The 19,687-nt window shown below is 35.3% G+C and overlaps 2 protein-coding genes across 2 annotated transcripts in view; both read right to left on the reverse strand.

Annotated features, from left to right (window-relative positions):
• The window catches only part of LOC139138075 (interleukin-12 receptor subunit beta-2-like), a 277,102-nt gene that overhangs the window by 106,668 nt on the left and 150,747 nt on the right, over positions 1–19,687 (reverse strand). The window lies entirely within an intron of this gene.
• Positions 1,030–8,088, reverse strand: LOC139139128 (uncharacterized). Its single transcript, XM_070707928.1, has 2 exons — positions 7,790–8,088; positions 1,030–3,267 (listed from the first exon to the last, which is right to left on the reverse strand). Exons 1-2 carry the CDS (start codon positions 7,910–7,912, stop codon positions 2,533–2,535), a joined length of 858 nt encoding a protein of 285 aa, XP_070564029.1. The 5' UTR covers positions 7,913–8,088; the 3' UTR covers positions 1,030–2,532.

Consider the following 19,687-nt stretch of genomic DNA (forward strand, 5'->3'; position numbering starts at 1 on the left):
ATAAGCTTCCCGTTAATAAGATCAAAATCGGATCCCTTAAGTGCACCGTACGTAACCGACAAAATAGTGGAATGTACACCTAAAGAGCTAACAAATTGATTATTCCCGTAAGATATTGAAACCGCTTCTTAGTGAAAACCAAAAAGCCAGAGAGCTGTTAAATGAGCAGTAAAATCATGGTAACATTCTTATAATAAGTTGGCTTCTCACCGTCTTACAGATTGCAAGGACTTTGTGAACGAGAATTATTATAAGACAGAATATCGTTAATAGAATGCCAAATAATAGAAGAATTAGTATTTTTTCTGAAAATATCACGATAGTACTATTGTTTTGCATGAGATATTGTGTGTACAACTCTGTTTCTTTACAGCAACCAATCACTTGCGGATTTGGATAAGGTAGCATTTACGAGATGATAATTTCGACATGGATAGGATCAAGAATGGCCGGAGTGAACCATTGCGGCTGTTTCTCTAAACTGTGGTTTTCTTTGCTTCAGCAGAGACAGTATTTTCTTCATTGATCAAACCTATCAGTTAATATAGAAATAACGGACGACGCGCTGACCATTAACGTTTATTTATGGGCAAGGGCGAGAGGAAAGCCAAAAATTAACGGGCGAGGCTTGCCGAGCCCGTTAATTTGGCTTTCCTCTCTCCCGCGCCCATAAATAAACGTTAATGGTCAGCGCGGAGTCCGTTATTTCAATTATATTATCAACGAACCCGAAAAACCGTCAAAATTTACGAAAATTTCCCGTGCGAACGACAACGGGGCCCCAGAACCTGTCAATGAGTAGTGCACGCGCTGCAAAAATTGGCCAACAAATGCTCCATTTTATTATGTGGTTGATTATGAACTTAACTTTGTAAAAATCACAATGTTTGTTTCAGTCGTAAAGTTACTGTATTTACGATATTATTCATATTCACGGGCATGAAAACAAACCATTACTGTGTATTTGTGGGCAGTCACGTGGTTCAGCTCGACCAATTAAAACGCAATGGACAGGGCATGGTAATATAATTAATGACAGTATTCTTTTCAACGTAAATCTCTCAGTGAAAACCGGAGTAAAGTTGTTGTCCAAAGGTAAAAATGTACAATAAATTTGGTCTCTAGTTTTCTAAAGAATCAATAGTTTCACACTAAGTGTTTGGTAGCCTTGTTGAAGAAAAAAATGGTACAAAAGTAGAACGCGGGGAAAAAGTGAGGTACTCCTAAGAGAAATTCAGCCTCGAAAGGTCTACTTTCTTCTGAACAGGGAATCGCCATTTTAATCTCCGCGTTGGTGAAGATTAAAGGCAGTAGTTGTCTTGTAGACACTGCAACCAGGGCAATAAATACACATCCATGCTATCTTTAATTACGGACAAGAATAATACATATAGATAATAATTTCAGAAATTTTCAAGCAAAGCGCTTGGTTGACTATGTTACAGGGTCAACATATGATTTCTCTAACATTACTCTATTAAATGATAAAAAAACAGGTATTGAGCTACTATGTGCTGGGTGTTTCTATTGATAAATATTATTCCACAACTTTCAGTAAGACTGTGAAGCATATTCATGCAACATGGATTTTATATAAGTGACTATTTTAATGATTACTTAATTATCCTTGCCGCACTAATATTCCTTGAAGGTACGCAAAAAGTCATGGTGATGTGAAAGAGTCATTTGTCCGAATATCATTCATTTTCTATACAAGAGCTGTTTGTACAAGAGTTATCCGAATTAATAAGTGCTTGTCATACAAATTAGCAACAGAATACCTTTTCTGTAGGACAAGTTTCATGGTTAGACACATAACCCCCAAAGTGTTTTCTCGTCGGAGAGAGGAATGTTGTTTTCGCTGCCCTATCGCGGAATATTGCAATGTTTATACTTTGTTAATGGTAGGGGAACACTATGGGATAGTACAAAAGTTTAAGAAATTTCAATTCCTTGCTGTGCATGATAACCATAGTTTGACTCTGTGGAACTCAAGTTGATTGTTTCTCTTTGGGCAACATAGTCTAAATTTGATGTTTGGTTTGGTTGACAACAGGTAGGAGCTTCCATGTTAACCATGTTGTCACTGTCCTGTGGGTCAATATCCAGAGATTCCTTCAAAGTCGGTACGTTTACTTCAGTTGATATCTCAATTCTTTGAGCTCCCACCTGCTTTTCTTCAGATGTATTACCTTCTTTCGAATGTCTAGGATAGAATGAAGATCAATTATATTGTCATTGGGTGGATTATTATTGTTGATCGCTCTGCTTGGAAAATAACTGTCATTCTGGTTTGAATCCACTGCAAGCTTTTTATTCAACTGAGATTGAACATAATCAGAAATATCCGTTTCGTTGTTAGACACTGTATTTGATTTGCCATTACCAACATCGTTGGGCTGATCAGGTTCAAAGTCGGATTATCATTTTCCCAACTACCAGAAGAGAAATCTTGTACACCAAGTAGGTTTTCAACATCTAAGCCCATTAGTGGGCCGATACACTGCATTGGGTTTATTTCGACCTCACTGTTTAAAGACTCATTCCCCTCATCTTTGACTTTTGGCAATTGGTTGGTATCAAACTTGCAGGAATTGACACCAATGGACTCTTTGAGATGAGGAATCGCTCTAAATTTATTTCAAATGTATCAATCATTCCTACTCTGTCTTCCATTAAACTGATATCTTGAAGAGAAGTAATGTTTCCATCTTCATATTGAACACCACTGTTGTCACCTCCCGCTAGCATATGTTGTAATCTTTCACTCTCCTCAGTTTCACCACACATCTGTTGAGGCATGCTGCTAGTCTCATCTGAACTGCTACTGGCTTGTTGTGTATCCACACCAACATCACCACCAGCAGCACTCACAAATCTAAGTGTTGCATAGGTATTCACTCCATTTGAACTGTCATTTGGTGATCTTAAATTTTCACTAGTGCGATCTAGAAAGTTTCCGTCTATCTGTTCTATATCTGTAGTGCTAGAGTTGTCATCAGGAGTTGGTGGTGATATCAGGATATCTTCCAATGATAGTAAGGGGACATTTTCTGACGCCCCTTTTATGATATTTGCAGAAGAGCGATCAAAGTTATGGGTTTTACCATTGGTATCAGTTGAAGGGGGAGACTCTGTTATGCTAGCTACAGATATGCTAGCATTGATGTGGTATGTTGAGGTTGATGTTAATGTGCCGTTTAGTGTGTCATACTGGAACGATTCGTCATAGGAGGGGGCAACAGGTCTGTCATTGAGCACACCATCCTAAAGAGAAAATAATAAAGATACCCTTAACTACTAGATACATTCCATAAGAAAAGTACATTAAATATGATAGTCATATTATCAGTGCAAGTATTCCGTACCAAATCAAATATAAGAAACACGTCTGTAAATTCGAAGGAGTAATACACTTGAACACAACTATAATATTTCCTCTGTTTGATGGAGCTGCCCAGCAGTTCAAATTATGTCATTTCAGGTTGTGATACAAACTGTTTTCATAGTTAACAAATATTGCAAACTATGTGTTAAACACATCCGGAATCCAATTAAAGAAAATGCTTCTGAAACTTATCTGAGTCAAGCTGAAACTAAATTAGTGGAGACCTCCCGAAAAAAGAAACTAAGCATGGTTTTTGCAATAACAATGATAAGTTAGTTCTTCTGCTGACAGCAGTTTAGAGAGGGTTTGGCCCTGCTAACTTAATTATCCAAGTTATTCCTAGTACAAACTAAACTTCTTCTTTAACAACACTGTTCATCACGTTAGGGTATCAATTAAGATAATCCTCAGTGACAGCGGCCAAACACTCAGTAATATATTATCAGTTTAAGCTGTTTTACATGGGAGTTAAAAGAGGCAGTAGCCTTGCAAATGTATAGTATGACAACAAGAATACACTATACCCAAAAGGTCCATTGGCATTTATTCAATTTCAAATAAAAGGTATCTGTCAGTCGTTTTTTACAGTGTTTCTGTCATGCACTAACCGTACAATATAGCTTTTTCTCACCATGTGTCTCTGAAATCCTGCCTCCCTATTGACTTGAAGCAATGCTCATAAATAAAAACTCGATGCTTACGACAGTAATACAAAGTGCAGAAACACAATATCATCAAAGGAACCAATACTGAGGTCACTATGATAGCCCAGTTCTCATCTGCGAAAACAATGAGAAATTTAATTCCAACACGACATCAATTTGTTGGATTCACATTAAATATGTCGTTGTTAATTTGTAGACTGTGGTATAAGTCTTTGGGGATAGAAATTGCTTTACTTATCAGAAAGGAAACCCTCTGGACGGTAATTGTGTATATGTATTATTAGTAGTTTTGGCTTATCATATACGAGATATCCTTACATGACATCGGTCATTATCTAATGGCGAAGCTGAAACTTTTTATTAAAAAAGTTTGAAACTACTACAATGGTATAACATATAAGGGGTAAGGTTTTTCTTTACAAGTATTGACTATCTCATATACCGAACGTGAGTGGAAACAGCAAGTTCAACGAAAAAGGATTGCTTCACCGCTCAACATCATGTTTTCAATGTCTCACGTCACTTCCAGGTCTCAAGAACTCAAGCACGAACATAGTAACATTAATTGGAGTTAAATAGATACTTTAGAGTTTTTAGCCAAATTATTCTACTATAATAGAAGTTATCATTAATCCACTACATCTTTCATAGACATGTGGACAATCAAGAATCTTAATAATAGGAAGAAGAGTGGTGAGTGCAGCAGCGTGAGGTCGCTTTTGTCTTTTACACGCTCAAGAAGTTTTAAGGGGAGAATTATTCTCTACAGAAAAAAACATGACGCGCTGGTTCTTAAATGACGTGCGCGATGACCAGATTTTTTTTGGGCCTTAGTCTGTTAGTTTCTTAGTAGGTGTTACTTTTTCATATTTGACTCATTTGCATTTCGTTGCAGCCAGCTCTTCCGACATACATACATAGCTAGACATACATGCATGCATGCATACATACATACGTACGTGTAAGTACGTATGTATGTATGTACGTACAACACAATTGGAACTATTTTGTGATTATAAGATCTTGAGCATTTTGTTGTAATCTATTATAAATCATCATCTAACAGTTTTTTGTGTGAAGGCGGGGGCAAATTTCATAAATTATTGATAATTGTAAAAAAATGTAATCAATATCATCTGTCTGTTGAAACCTTAAAATATTAAGGGCAGGAACCAACATTTTTGTCTGGAATTTTTAGGGACTGAACAGAGAGTCTTTGCAGCCTTCAGGGACCACTCCGAGGAGACCCTAAATCTTTTAGAGACCACACTGACTTGACCTTGAAACTTTCAGGGACCACCCAGATGAGTCCTTGAAACTTTTAGGGACCACCCAGATGTGACACTAAATCTTTCAAGGACTATCCTCGTGTGACCCTGAATCTTTCAAGGACTATCCTGGTGTGACCTTGAAACTATCAGGGACCACCCCGATGAGATCCTGAATCTTTCAAGGACTATCCTGATGGGACTTCGCTCATCAGCTTGTGCATTCACAAGCATGTTTTGGTAAAGCTGACAGGCAGAGCAATCACTGGAAAGATTTAACTTCCTGCACATAAGCGTCAATATTCAGCACCTCAAAGTTAAGATTATGTAATGGCTTAACCCGGCGTCCTCATGGCTCCGATGTGTGACTGGTCGGCCGGCACCGAAACACGTCTTTGCGTATTTATCACGCGACGAGATCTACAAGGCATGTTCTCCCTGGCATAAATGTAATGAACCTTCTTGACGATTAATGGTAATGTACTCGCTTGTTGAAGTATGCTGTAGCTGGCCGACGCGACGCTGGTCTTAACAGTAAACAATTTGCAAACAATCATTTCATGATGGCATATTCCATTTTAACCTACAGGGACACCTAGGGCGCATCGCGCGATTGTGTAAGGTCCCGGGTAAGGTACATGTTGCTCTTTTATGCTGTAAAGTTTTCCCACCGTTTAAAATACTGTGGTTGTATGTTACAGTCTTCATGATTAATTTGGAGATGTAGTCAATGATGCTTTTCTCATTAAGCGAGACACCGAATCGTACACCAAATAATATGGTCCTTGCTAATTAACATAATAAAGGTCACGGGTCACATTGTTGTGAGACTCTGCATTGTTTGAAGTCGAGTGTGTAAACGACGTGACGTTTGAATGAATTTTGTCCACTGCACTAATTCCTTCGTCAGGAAAGGTTACCGATTCTGAATGTAGGACGTCCATTACCCAAATTATTTAATGACAGGACTACATGGAAAGCAACGGAATACTGGACATCGCCGATGAATTTGATGTCTGTTACCAAGGTCCTTTGTGAAGTGACAGTGCTGTTCCCGATCTCGACAATGATGTCAGCAACTGTGATCATGTCGTGAACATGACTATGAGTCCTTGAAACTTTCAGGGACCAATAGAGGTGTCCCTGAATCTTTCAAGGACTATCCTAATGTGACCTTGAATTTTTCAAAGACCGCCATTGCAAGACGAGTCCTTGAAACATTCAGGGACCACCCTGATGTGTCCCTGGATCTTTTAGAGACCACTCTGATGTGACCTTGAAACTTTCGGGGACCACCCTGATGTGTCCCTTAATCTTTTTAAGGGACCACTTAGATATGACCCCTAAACATTGTTTTAAGGACTGGCCTAGAGAGGCACTTTGAAATAGTAAAGAACCAATCAGATATGATCCCAAAACCTTCAAATGCATCCAGGTCCCTCTAAATAATACAGCAATCATCAAGTTTTGACCTTTAATCTTGACATTTTCAAGAATGTGTATCAATGAGATGAAATATCCTTAAAAATTGTCAAAAAGGATAAATTTACAATTTTTGAAAAGCAGATGGCTTTAAATACTACAATTTTTTATACTACTTTAACATTTAATTCGATAATTACAGTTTTGATATTTTCACAAGAAAATTGATAATTACTAAATGTTTTGAGTAAACCCTCTCTTAGAGAGCATATTCTGTGACTTTTACTGTTCATCTTATAATCACAAAATAGTTCCAATGGTGTTGTACGTACGTGTACGTACACACACACACACACATACCATCATACATACATACATACATACATACATACATACATACATACATACATACATACATACATACATACATACATACATACATACATACATACATACACACACACACACATACACACATACATACATACATACATACATACATACATACATACATACATACATACATACATACATACATACATACATACATACATACATACATACATACATACATACATACATACATACATACATACATACATACATACATACACACATACATACATACATACATACATACGCTTTTGTCTTTAACATGTTCAAGGATGTTCTAGGGGTAGTCAACAGAAAATAAATCAACATACGTTTGTATGAAGAGCATGTGTTGTCCGTTGGAAAATAAGGAAAACGCAAACACTTGGTGTGAACATAGTTCTGATTTGGGAACTAGAAAAGGGCAGTGCTACAGGCAGTTATCATAAGTGGGTAAAACTGCTATAGAAAAATAGTTACACAGAAAATGTGACACTATATAATCAATTATTTATTTGTTAAATTGTTCATTTCAAAATATTAAAACTACATTCAAACTGATAAAAAATAAAAGTAATTTTCTATTTCTCATCCTATAAAATGGAAAAGGCTTAACATTCATATCAGACTGCATTCGTTTTCCTCGTTATTAAAGTCAATTTCAAACCACTTACCATGGAGTCTAACTGTTGTTGACCTTGGTTCACTTTCGTCTGTGCTATCGTATCCTTTGTAAATGTTAGCCGAAAGTGAAACTGTATATTCAGTGCCACTAGGTAAATGAGTAATGTGGGCATACTGGTCAGTCACGTCTGTTTCACCTTGATGGAGTTCGCTTGTGTACCTGACATTGTAACTCTTAATACATTCATCATTGTCAGGTCTTGCCCATGTGACATTGAAGGATGAAGAAGAAGTTTCAAATGCTGAAACATTGAGTGGTGCATCCCTGGCTGTAAATGAGACATATATACATAAAATAAATGTGGTTTGATTAATAGTCGTTGTCTTACTTAAACGATGATGCATTTTTAGCTCATGTGTTCACACACGTGAGCTTATGTCGTAGCGATGTCTGTCTGTCTGTCTGCGTGTGTGTTTGTGTGTGTGTGTGTGTGTGTGTAAGAGACTAAAAACCAGTGAATAATTAGTCGGACCAATAAAAAACAGGCAGGGGCGTGATTAGATAACTACGGAGACGCCAGGGAATTAATTGCTAAATGGGTAATTTGAAGTTTCAACTACTGATAGGTACCACATACATATTTCATACAAGAATCAAACGGTAAACAGCGTAACGGGTAACAGTGCCATGGCGGGACTATGGTAATGATTTAAAAGTGCGACTTTTAACAATAAAAGTAATTAAAATAACTCTCGACCCTCTCCTTTTAGTATGCAATAAGCTTCGTTTGCCTCTAAGTGGTAATCACTACATCGGGACCAAAATCAGTGATTTACAATGTCACCATCGTTTCTCTCATTTAAAGGCATACAATGATTGCAAGAATATAATATAGCAATTTTCATTTTTGTTAATCCGAGAAAATTTTCAACACGAACAGAAGCATGCACGGTGCTACTCATATATTCATACTGCTTACTGTTCATCGGACAATTTCTTCTATATTTTAGTCAATGATTGATAAAATAGATATATTATGTTCCTGTGTGGCCTATGTTCACCGTTTATTTGGAAAATTCGGCCGTCTTTTGTGAGTCCGTCACCAACAATGCTGTCGTCTACCCCGTACTCTGACCTGCTTACTTTTAGTATCGGTCCGTGTGTTACTCATCGTGCCATTGAAAGTATTTTGCGCGTGGAACAAAGGCTGTTTATCATCCAATCAGAGCTTGTGTAATATATACTGCAGAGTGTGGGACGGTTTCTTAGAGTGTGGGATCAATTTTTCCCACACGGGCGACCCCACACTCCTAGTGGCCAGGGATGTGAAACACTGTGCTCCCATATGATCACAGTAAGTACAAAATACTAACTTTGAAAGCCGTTAGACATGGAATGTCAATGCTGAAGACAGATTGGCCAAATACCAAATTTGAACTAAAATGTATATATGCAAAATTGTTCGTTCATATCTTGTAAATATCACTTTAGTTTGTTACGCAAACACATTTAAGTCAATTCATCCTTTTTCAGTGAAATGGATGGGTTGTACAAATTGCTATTTAATATTTGTATTAAATTATATGAAAAATTATTCGAAAATTGTCTCACATACAAACTCTGGCAGCATCAAGTCGGATTGATTTTTTGCTCCCTGTGCAGCCAACAGAATTGCAGGTGTACACGTCAATGTTGAGGGACTTCCATCTCGACATATCCTCTAGCATCATCGAGGAATCACTTACATTTCTTTCAATAACAGTAACATTGCTTTGAGTATCTTCATACCAGAATTGAATTTCATATCTTAGTAGTTTACCTTGCCAGTACTGTTTCTGTGGAACCTATTTGAATCATGATGAGTATTTGAATTATTTCATCATTCTTATTGTGGTAGTTTGACATTTTATAAATTAACTGAATCCATCATATATTTTTCCTATGAAATATTGATTCACACCTGTATGTAGACTCTACAGCAGTAATCTTATATTGAAGTGTGCAACAGAAAAATGTTTAGGGTATTACCAAACACAGTAGCGAAAGAAGTTAAGAAATCTAAGGTAACAGTAATTCTTGGAGAGATTGGTAACCCTATTTTTGTATAAAGTAATACTGTGACGACAACATTTTGAAGCATGAACTCCCTTGTGTTCGTCTACAGAGATGCATGGACGAACACATTCACAGAGACTTACTTCTACCCTGACCGGAGCTTTGTCGTCTGCAAAAGGAGAGACGTAGATTGGTTTATAAACTCACCTCCCATGATATGCTAATGTTCTTTTTATTGGGAGAATAATCACAGTCATGGAATTGCCAATCTTTACTCAGCGTCACTCCTTTTACGGGAGCTGAAAAAAATCATTATAGCACTTGGATTGTAATAAATGTTTTGTCAATAATGTGCTGTACATAACATAGTCATCATGTACACGCACAACTTTTTGAAGATTTTTAATAAAGTATATAGTACAACAATTTTTTTGGCATAGAATGGTGCCAATGACAATTTCACCTATTTGATCACAATCGATTGATATGAAAGTTACCATTTATAAATCCTATACTGCCTGTATTGTAGCAACACGTATAATACCATATGGAAAGCTTTGAGTACAGTCAACATGTATATAAATTTGTCATAATTGTTAAGGTGGAGCTGCATGTTGCCAAGAGAGTTTTGTCAAGCAATATTTCTCATCAAAGATGACCAACCCCCTCATACTATATATTTTCAAAAAGCAGAGACTCTAAAGTTAAGTATGGTAGCAGTAGTTTACTCGAAAGATGAAGTTGGTGTATATTTAGGGTAAATACCTCAAATTTGGTATTAATGATAAAAATTAATTTAAGTCAAAAACGACGTTATTTTTCTATAAATGTAATATTTCACTTAAAAGAACAGTATATGTAAAAATAAACGACTATTTTGTTTTGCATTATCTATTCTCATTCTAAAATGGCAAGGGTTGAAAAACCAACACTCAAAAAGTGACTAAAGTCATGGTTACCAAAATTAAAATGCCTCTTATTCAAAATGTAAGAATTTTATTGCCAAACAAAAAAGTCGTTTTGTAATATAGCATTTATAGAACCTAATGTGCAAATTTCAGAAAATTTGACCCGGCCAGAGTGGAGTTAAATTCTTTGTAAATTTTGAAATTGGGAGGGAAAAAAGCCAGGAAATTGGGTGATTTGCGTACATTTGCATAAACTAACACTTCTTTGTTACGCATCCTACGACTGCTTGACAAGCTAAAAAGGTGAACCTAATCGATATTTTTATCTTGGGTTAAAAAATTAATTAATATTGAATGAATATTTGCCAAAAGGTGATTTTTGAGCAAAATATGGGTGCAGCGCCCTACTTAAACAAACAATAATTAAACAAATAATATTGTCCTACGAATTGTGCATATCACCTTTGAAGGCTAGATTTAGCTTATCTATTATAAAACGACGATTTAAAATCAAATTTATTTTCAGTAAGATAACGTGGCTAATTTCGACCTACACTGATAAAGTAATCGTGAGGAAATATGATACTAACTTTCTTTTGCTAAAATCTAACTGAAAAAATGTTCTGGTTAAACGAGGTAGTGGTAATTGAAACGAATTGTATTATTAATAAGAACACATTTGAAACATCTATACTGAGGTTCTGTATGTCGACTGTGCTCACCTACACCAAGGTAATGAATTATATGGACAATACTCAGACACTCATTATTCTCAAAGTTATAATTCACCACCCTCATATCATCAATGTCAGTATTTGATTTTCATTTAAAGATGTTAACACCTCTGAGAACTCGCAAACCAAGTTCAATACCAATTCAGCGAGAAATTTGTGAGAGTGAAATTAAAGTCCGTTAAAACATGCAAACAAACTTTTTAGTCGGGTTTCTAGTTCAGAAGACAATTTTTGATCAAAAAGTAAACAGTAAAAACCCCTGTAACAAGCCCATATGCACATTTGGGACCAATTTACTCATTGGAACGAAACCTGTCCATCATTGAAAATGTATCTTCAAAATTAGTACCACCAATACGCACGGGATAATGGTGAAGTATTTTGTTCAGTCATATGACATCATAAACACAAGAGACATTCTGTGTCTACACCTACACTTCAGAGTGACATGGTAAAATTGGAGCTTTGGCCATACGCTACTTTGGATGACACTCCTAATTTTTATAACATTAGGCTGCAATTCTATAGGAATCTACAAGGCAAAACATGTGCAGCGCTGTCTTATTGTAGGGTTCTCTTCAAAAATATAAATGTTGTCTTTTAAGTCTCATATATATATATATATATATATATATATATATATATATATATAATATATATATATATATATATTGATATAATATATATATATATATATATTGATATATATATATATATATATATATATATATATATATATATATATATATATATATATATATATATATATATATATTTATTTATTTAATAATTTATTCTCTGCAAACGCTGTCAATGCTGGACAAGGCCCCACATCACTGGTAATGATGCTGTGCCCTGGCCAGCTACAACACGGCAAAATTAAGGATACCCAACTCATGTCTTTGTGGGCGAAATGGGCCACCAAATGGGTAACCATTTAATATATATATGTATCTAAGTACGTACGTACGTACGTACATACACACATACATACATACATGCATACATACATACATACATACATACATACATAGTATTATGCTTTTGTCTTTCAAGGACATTGTAAGGGTAGAATTATATTCTACAGAAAATAAATCAATGCACGTTTGAAAGAAAATTACGTGTTGTTCGGTTGAAAAGTTGAGGGATGCAACCGCTGTGGCGTGAATATTGAATATAATTCTCAATGGGAAACTTGAAAAGGGCAGTGCTAAATGCAGGTTAACGTAAGTGAGTAAGCTGCTATAGAAAAACAGTTGTACAGAAAATGTGATACCAAATTCCAATACTAATTTGTTTAAACTTTTCATTTCAAATATTAAAAATACAATCAATACTGATAAAAATTACAATAATTTTCTATTTCTCTTCCTATGAAAGTGGATGTGAAAAATTCATATCAAACTGCATCTTTTTTTCCTCGTTATTCAAAAAGTAACTTTCAAACCACTTACCAAGGAGTCTAACCGTTGTTGACCTTGGTTCACTTTCGTCTGTGCTATCGTATCCTTTGTAAATATTAGCAGAAAGTGACACTGTATATTCAGCGCCACTAGGGACATTAGTAATGTGTGCATGCTGGTCAGTCACTTCTGTTTCACCTTGATGGAGGTCGCTAGTGTACCTGACATTGTAACTCTTGATACATTCATCATTATCAGGTCTTGCCCATGTGACATTGAAGGATGAAGAAGAAGTTTCAAATGCCGAAACATTGAGTGGTGCATCCCTGCCTGTAAAATAAAACATATATACATACAATAAATGACGTTTGACTAATAGTCGTTGTCTTATCTAAACTGTGATGCATTATTAGGGAGTATTGTAGACATGTTCTCAAATACGAATGGACTCGAGGAAAAAGCGAAATGCAAGTAAGAATGAAGGGCATCCCTCGCTTGTATATTGCACTTAAAAGACTATCTTTTGAATTTATATCAATATTATTTGCTGTTCAAACGTAAACATAATTTTTGAAAATAAGCGTTCTAATTACATGGTCAATGTACATATTATGTCATTGCATAAAATAAATGCTAAAATGCGAATTAGGTAAGAGAAAAACACATTAAATAATCATGGGGCATGATTAGGGAAGTACGGAGATGCAAAGGAAATTAATTGCTTAAATGGGTAATTGAAGTATCAACTAATGATACGTTCTTGATAAACATATTTCGTACCAGAATCAACAGTAAACAAATGTAATATATATAACAGTGCCATGGTGGAACCATAGGTAATGGTTAGGTGTGCATTTAGCACAAGAGTAACAAAATAACTCTGGACCCTCTCCCTCCAGTATGCTATAAGTCATTGACAAGGTCCCTCTTGTAATTTGGGATTTGTCACGGGAAATGACTAAATAATAGTCGATATGATGCGCATGAAAAAATAAATGCTGATATAAGGCTCTGTCTGTGACATAAGCCCATACTGGATTGAATTAATTGTATCGTAAACAAGTTGTTATTATAGAATGAATGGCATAAGGATATGCCCTTTTACCAAGTGTGAGAGAATTAGATATGTCATGCCCTGGTTCTTGAAATTTCAAAATTCAACTAATCTGCAAGAAACAGGCATGTCAGAGTAATGGCTCTTGACATAAAAAGTCAGAACGCCAGATGTGGACCAAAAATTCTCCCTCCCCATGTTCAGTACAGAAGAGACTTTATATAATCAGCTATTGATACTGCTAATTCCTTTCTTGACTTTTCAATCTTTGTATGATCAACTTCTGCTGCAAGTGTCATCAGATTAAATGCAGTCATTCAGAATAAAACTCACTAACTACAAATATTATTTCCCTGTTTAGATCCTCAAGTTTACTACAGAAAACAATGGAGATGTTTCATACCATGGTGGTAAAATGTAAAGCCAATCTGGGCTGCCGCCGTAATAGGCCAAACCCGGAATTCGAATCGACCACGGTACAAACAAAGCCATGTGCGCAAACGCGCACAGACGTACGTGTATTTCCATACGCGTTCAGTACACATGTGGGTTTGTTTGTACCGGCATCACGTGATTATTTGGGCGTACTGAGTATGTAGAACGGCGTACGCATCGCGTCCTTTTATTCCGGAGTAGAACCATTGCAAATGTTCATTAAATAAATCAATTAATAATATCGACAGGATGTCGCTAACCGCTTTGGGACTACTGTAAAATCAACATCTGTACCGTGTTTCATCAAGCAGTATTTCAGGACATGTCATACTAATTAGTAAAGTTTATTTAATATGCAAATAAGAAAATGATTATCATGATACGGATAAACGTCTTTACTGTGGGCGTACAATAGATGAATTACTGATGACGTAGCCATTTTCATACACTAGGAGTGAGTTTTGGATTCTCATAGCATCGCTTTGACCTTGTGAGAAATTTGAATAACCGTAATGGGCACTTTCGTGGTATATGGTCGTACAGGGAACACATTGTGAAACATATGCATTCTCCGACAAAAAATGGAGTACTATTTGATCAAGTATTTCTTGACATATCAGCCTAATTACGAAAATTCATAAAATATTTAAATCAGAAATAAATTGTTTAACACAAAGTGTTGCTAATGCAACACTTTGTGATAAACATCTGTACCAAGTTTCATCAACTTTGCGGCAGTATTTCTTGACATAGCACACTTATTATGAAATGTAATTTAATATGCATTAATGTGCAGTAATTAATTAATTTAATATCCATTATCATTAATTGACATAATACTGCTTAATTTCGTTGCACAGTATTAGAGCACCAAGAGATTAATATCTGTACCAAGTTTCATCAAATTTGGTGCAAGTATTTATGGAGATAGCACACTAATTAGGAAAATGAATAATATATGCAAATAAGCAATTAATTGGCATGATACTGCCTAATGTCTTTACAATTACAATGCTATATGCTAAGCATCCGTACCAAGTGTCATCGACATTGCTGTAGTATTTCTAGACAGTGACCCTAATTACAGAAAATTTGTCGAATATGCAAATTAGCGGTTCATTAACAAGACACTTCTTAACGTATTTGCACACCATTAGAGCAGTGACAGATCAACATCTGTTAAAGGTTTCGTGTAAATTGCTGCAGAATTTCTATACATATAACCCTTATTACGAAAATTTAACAAATATGCAAAGTACAAATGTATGGACATGATCCTGCTTAATACTGCACGCAATTAGAGCTCTGGTATATCAACATCTGTTCCAAGTCTCATCAAATTTGAGCCAGTAATTATGAAAATTAATTAAATATGCAAATTAGCAATTTGTTGACACAAAACTGACAAATGTCTTTGTGTGCTATTAGAGCTTTGTGTGACCAACATCTGTCCAAAGTTTCATTAAATTTGGTGTAGTCTATCAAGAATAGAGCCCTTAAAAAATAATTATGCAAAATAATTTTGCAAATTAGCGCAATGAATCCTTGTACCAAGTTGAAAATGAATTGGCTCAGGTATATCTGAGATATCTGAGTGGACAAACGCAAGGATGCATGGACGCACGGATGCACAGATTCAAAACATAAGTCCCCTGGACTTCATCCGCAGGGACTAATAAGGTATGTTTGCCGTTGGCCTCTTTAAAAAATCCACACCCTATAATGGCGATGGCCACACCAAGGACCAATTTAATTAATTTACAATAATAATACCATCGTTTCTCTCAGTTAAAAGGCATACCTTGATTGCATGAATATGATTTAGCACTTGTCGTTTTTGTCAATCCATGAGAAAATATTCAACATGAACAGAAGCACTCTTGGTGCTTCTAAAGGGTATTAGTACTGCTTAATGCTCATCAAACAATTTCTTCTATATTTGTGTCAAGAATAGGAAAATTAGGGCGAAGAAAAACAAGAACACATGGGTCATCAGACTAGTTTTTGCTTATAAGCTGTTAACAATAAGCATTTTTTTTCGAGTTTTGTGTGTTCTTCGGGTTAACTCAATTGAGTCCGACTCCAATATGCTCCATAAAAGTTGATTACAAATGTCATCCAAAATGATGCTATGATTTCATTCATCATTGTATTTGCTTACGAGGGCAAACAATCAACCAATCATCCTCTGTCTAAAATCTTTAAAGGTACAAAAACTCAAATATTTTTTTATATTTAACATTTTGATTTTGCATGCTAAAATTCAATTCTGACAAAGTGAAAATGTTCATATTTGAACATTTTTTATATTTGGCTATTTGGATATTTGGATATTAATTTTCTACATTGAGTATCATATTGTCCCTGTGGTCACTAGACGATATTTTGCAAATATGAAGAAAAGTCATCACTCTCCAACCCTTCCATTGATGTTCTGTTACAGCAAAAGGGATTATTATTGATTTTTTAATCATACGGATATGCAAACGATCTTCAATAATGAATAACATTAACGATAAACTTATTATACGGATATGCCACCCTAGTCAGTACAAAACCATAGTAAAGTTTAGATGAAGGGTAAGGTCACGTTCAGGACAGCGACGATACGGAACATGGTGCAATTCAAGATGTGATCTTTCAAACAGCTTGCAAGATACTTAGCTTCTAAACCTTTACATTTTCTGGCATGTTCATGGTTTAGCGTTAAAATGTGTGGGTTAGACTCTCTATAATACTAGACACGGATTATAAACAATGCATATATTTGAATAGCATGCATTCTGGCGTAACGAATCTTTCAACAGGGAGTCCCTGTTATTAAAAATTGCACATTAGAAACAAAGCTCCAATGTTATCTGAACCGAAGTAAGTTCCAACATAAAGTGTAAAAGGTGACGCCCACAAAAGTTCAATGGTGATGACAGATTGGCAAAAAATACCAAATTTGACCTGAAAAAGGTATGTATGCAAATTTCCATATATGTAATTGTTATCTAATATGGGTATTATTAGGTCATATAAAGAATTAGTGGAAAATTCTCTTACATACCAACTTTAACAGCATCAAGTCGGATTGGTTTTATGCTGCCTGTGCAGCCAGCAGAATTGCAGGTGTACACATCAATGTTGGGGGACTTCCATCTCGACATATCCTCGATCACCATCGAGGTATCACTGGCATTTCTTTCAATAACAGTAACATCGCTTTCAGTGTCTTGATACCAGAATTTAACTTCATATCTTTGTAGTTTACCATGCCAGTACTGACTCTCTGGAACCTGTTCAAAACAGGATGAGCATTTGAAATATTTCAGCATTCGGATTGGGTTAGTTAGACAACTTTGTTAAGTAACAGTAGCAATTATATTATTTCCCCATGAAATATTGATACATACGTGTATATTGATTCTACAGAACGACAGTTATCTTATTTTAATGTGCAACAGAAAAAATACACGTGTCTGATATCAAGATCTAATCTCGTCAGATAAGAAAAATTATTATGTCCAAATGTAATAGATTTTGCCGCTTTAATTTACAAATGAGAACTAAGAAATATATTTCAAAGCTATCAGTTGTGACTTTGGTTGTGACTTTGACGGCAAAAAAAGAAAACACAAAAACAGGATTTCTATACAAGCAGTATTTACTAGTTAGAACAAACCAGAATCAGGGTATCCATGGGAATATATGCATCAAATGTTAAAGGCATTGTGCTAATTGTTTACTATTCAAGCATTTATTGAGCTCATTAGCATATTCAGTTTAGCTTATTTATCATTACACAATTTATTTTCGCATATGAAAAAAGACAGGCGATACTTCTTGTAAGTTTTGTAAGCAATGGGTACAAAAACCTTATTTGAATTACCAGCAAAACATTTGAATTAATGAAAATGGTCGCAGTTGGTTCCACACTATCTAGGTTTGTCGTTTGGAAAGGGAGATAATTAGGTCTTGGACTTACGTTGTTTGGTTAACTCACCTCCCATGATATGCTTACATTCCGTTTATTGGGAGAATAATCACAGTCATGGAATTGCCAATCTTCACTCAGCGTCACTCCTTTTACGGGAGCTGAAAAATTCATCATAACACTGGGATTATAATCATGGTTTTAAAATTATCTTTGAACTCATATGTTTTTTTCATCAGTCTTTAAAATATGTTGTTTACCCTTTGTTCGGGCTCAGTGAGTCATAGTTATGTTGCACATGCATAGCTTTTTGAATACTTTTGAAGATCTTTAATATAACATCGTACAACAAAATTTTACCGGCATAAAATGGTGCCAATAATAATGCGCTCCCATTTGATCACAATTGATTGATATAGAAGTGACCATTGTTACACATAGTGGTCTGTATTTCAACAACCTGTATAATAGCAGCAGGTGGAAAGATTTGAATAACGGTCAAGACCCTAGTTAACATGTAAGACTAAACAAAAGTTGATAGTATCCTAGGAAACGTGCATATCACATTTGGAGGCCATAACAAGCTTAGTAAAAAGGGAAGTTTTCAAATTAGAATTGATTTTCAGGGATTTAACCTTGCTAATTTCAAACTAAAACTGTAAAATTCTCTTTAGGACTATTATGATACTTACTTTGTTTCAATGAAAATAAAGTACAAATTATGGTCTCTCACTGATAAAATATTCCTAAAGAATAAGCTAAAGCTAATTGAGTCGCATTGCATCTAAATAAAAGCACATTGGACAAAATAGAACAGGTTTCTGTATGTCGACTGTGTAAAGCTTCACTAAAACAATGAATTATATCAATATTGGACAATAATATTCAGGTATTCATTATTCTCAAAATTACAATTCACTACCCACATTTGAAGGCCATAAGAAGCTAAGTAAAAAGGGAAGTTTTCAAATTAGAATGATTTTCAGGGATTTAACTTTGCTAATTTCAAACAAAAACTATAAAATTCTCTTTAGGAGAATAAATAAAGTGCAAATATGAAAATATAGTACAAACCGTGTTCTCTCACTGATAAAATATTCTTATAAAATACGCTAATGGTATTGGAATCGCATTGCATTATAATAAAAACACATTTGGCAAATCAGTACAGGGGTTCTGTATGCCGACGTCCCCCGACTGTGTACAGCTTCACCAAGATAATGAATTATATCAATAATATTCACAGGCATTCATTATTCTCAAAATTACAATTTACCATCCTCATAACATCTATGTAAGTCATTTCATTTTCATTTTAAGATGTATTTAACACCTGTGAGAACTTGAAAATCATGTTCTGTAGCCCTTTAGCGAGAAATTTATGAGAATGAAATTAAAGTCCGTAGGAACATGCAACTAAACTTTAAAGGAATCGGGTG

The sequence above is a fragment of the Ptychodera flava genome, chromosome 8 (genome assembly GCF_041260155.1).
Source record: "Ptychodera flava strain L36383 chromosome 8, AS_Pfla_20210202, whole genome shotgun sequence".
Lineage (NCBI taxonomy): Eukaryota > Metazoa > Hemichordata > Enteropneusta > Ptychoderidae > Ptychodera > Ptychodera flava.

What these genes read in the sequence shown, in the direction of transcription:
- LOC139139128 (XM_070707928.1), bottom strand. Translation starts at nt 7,912, where the DNA reads ATGCCCACATTACTCATTTACCTAGTGGCACTGAATATACAGTTTCAC. An exon ending in AACAACAGTTAGACTCCATG is followed by an intron (nt 3,268 to 7,789) that starts GTAAGTGGTTTG and finishes TTTTCTCTTTAG; the next exon opens with GATGGTGTGCTCAATGACAG.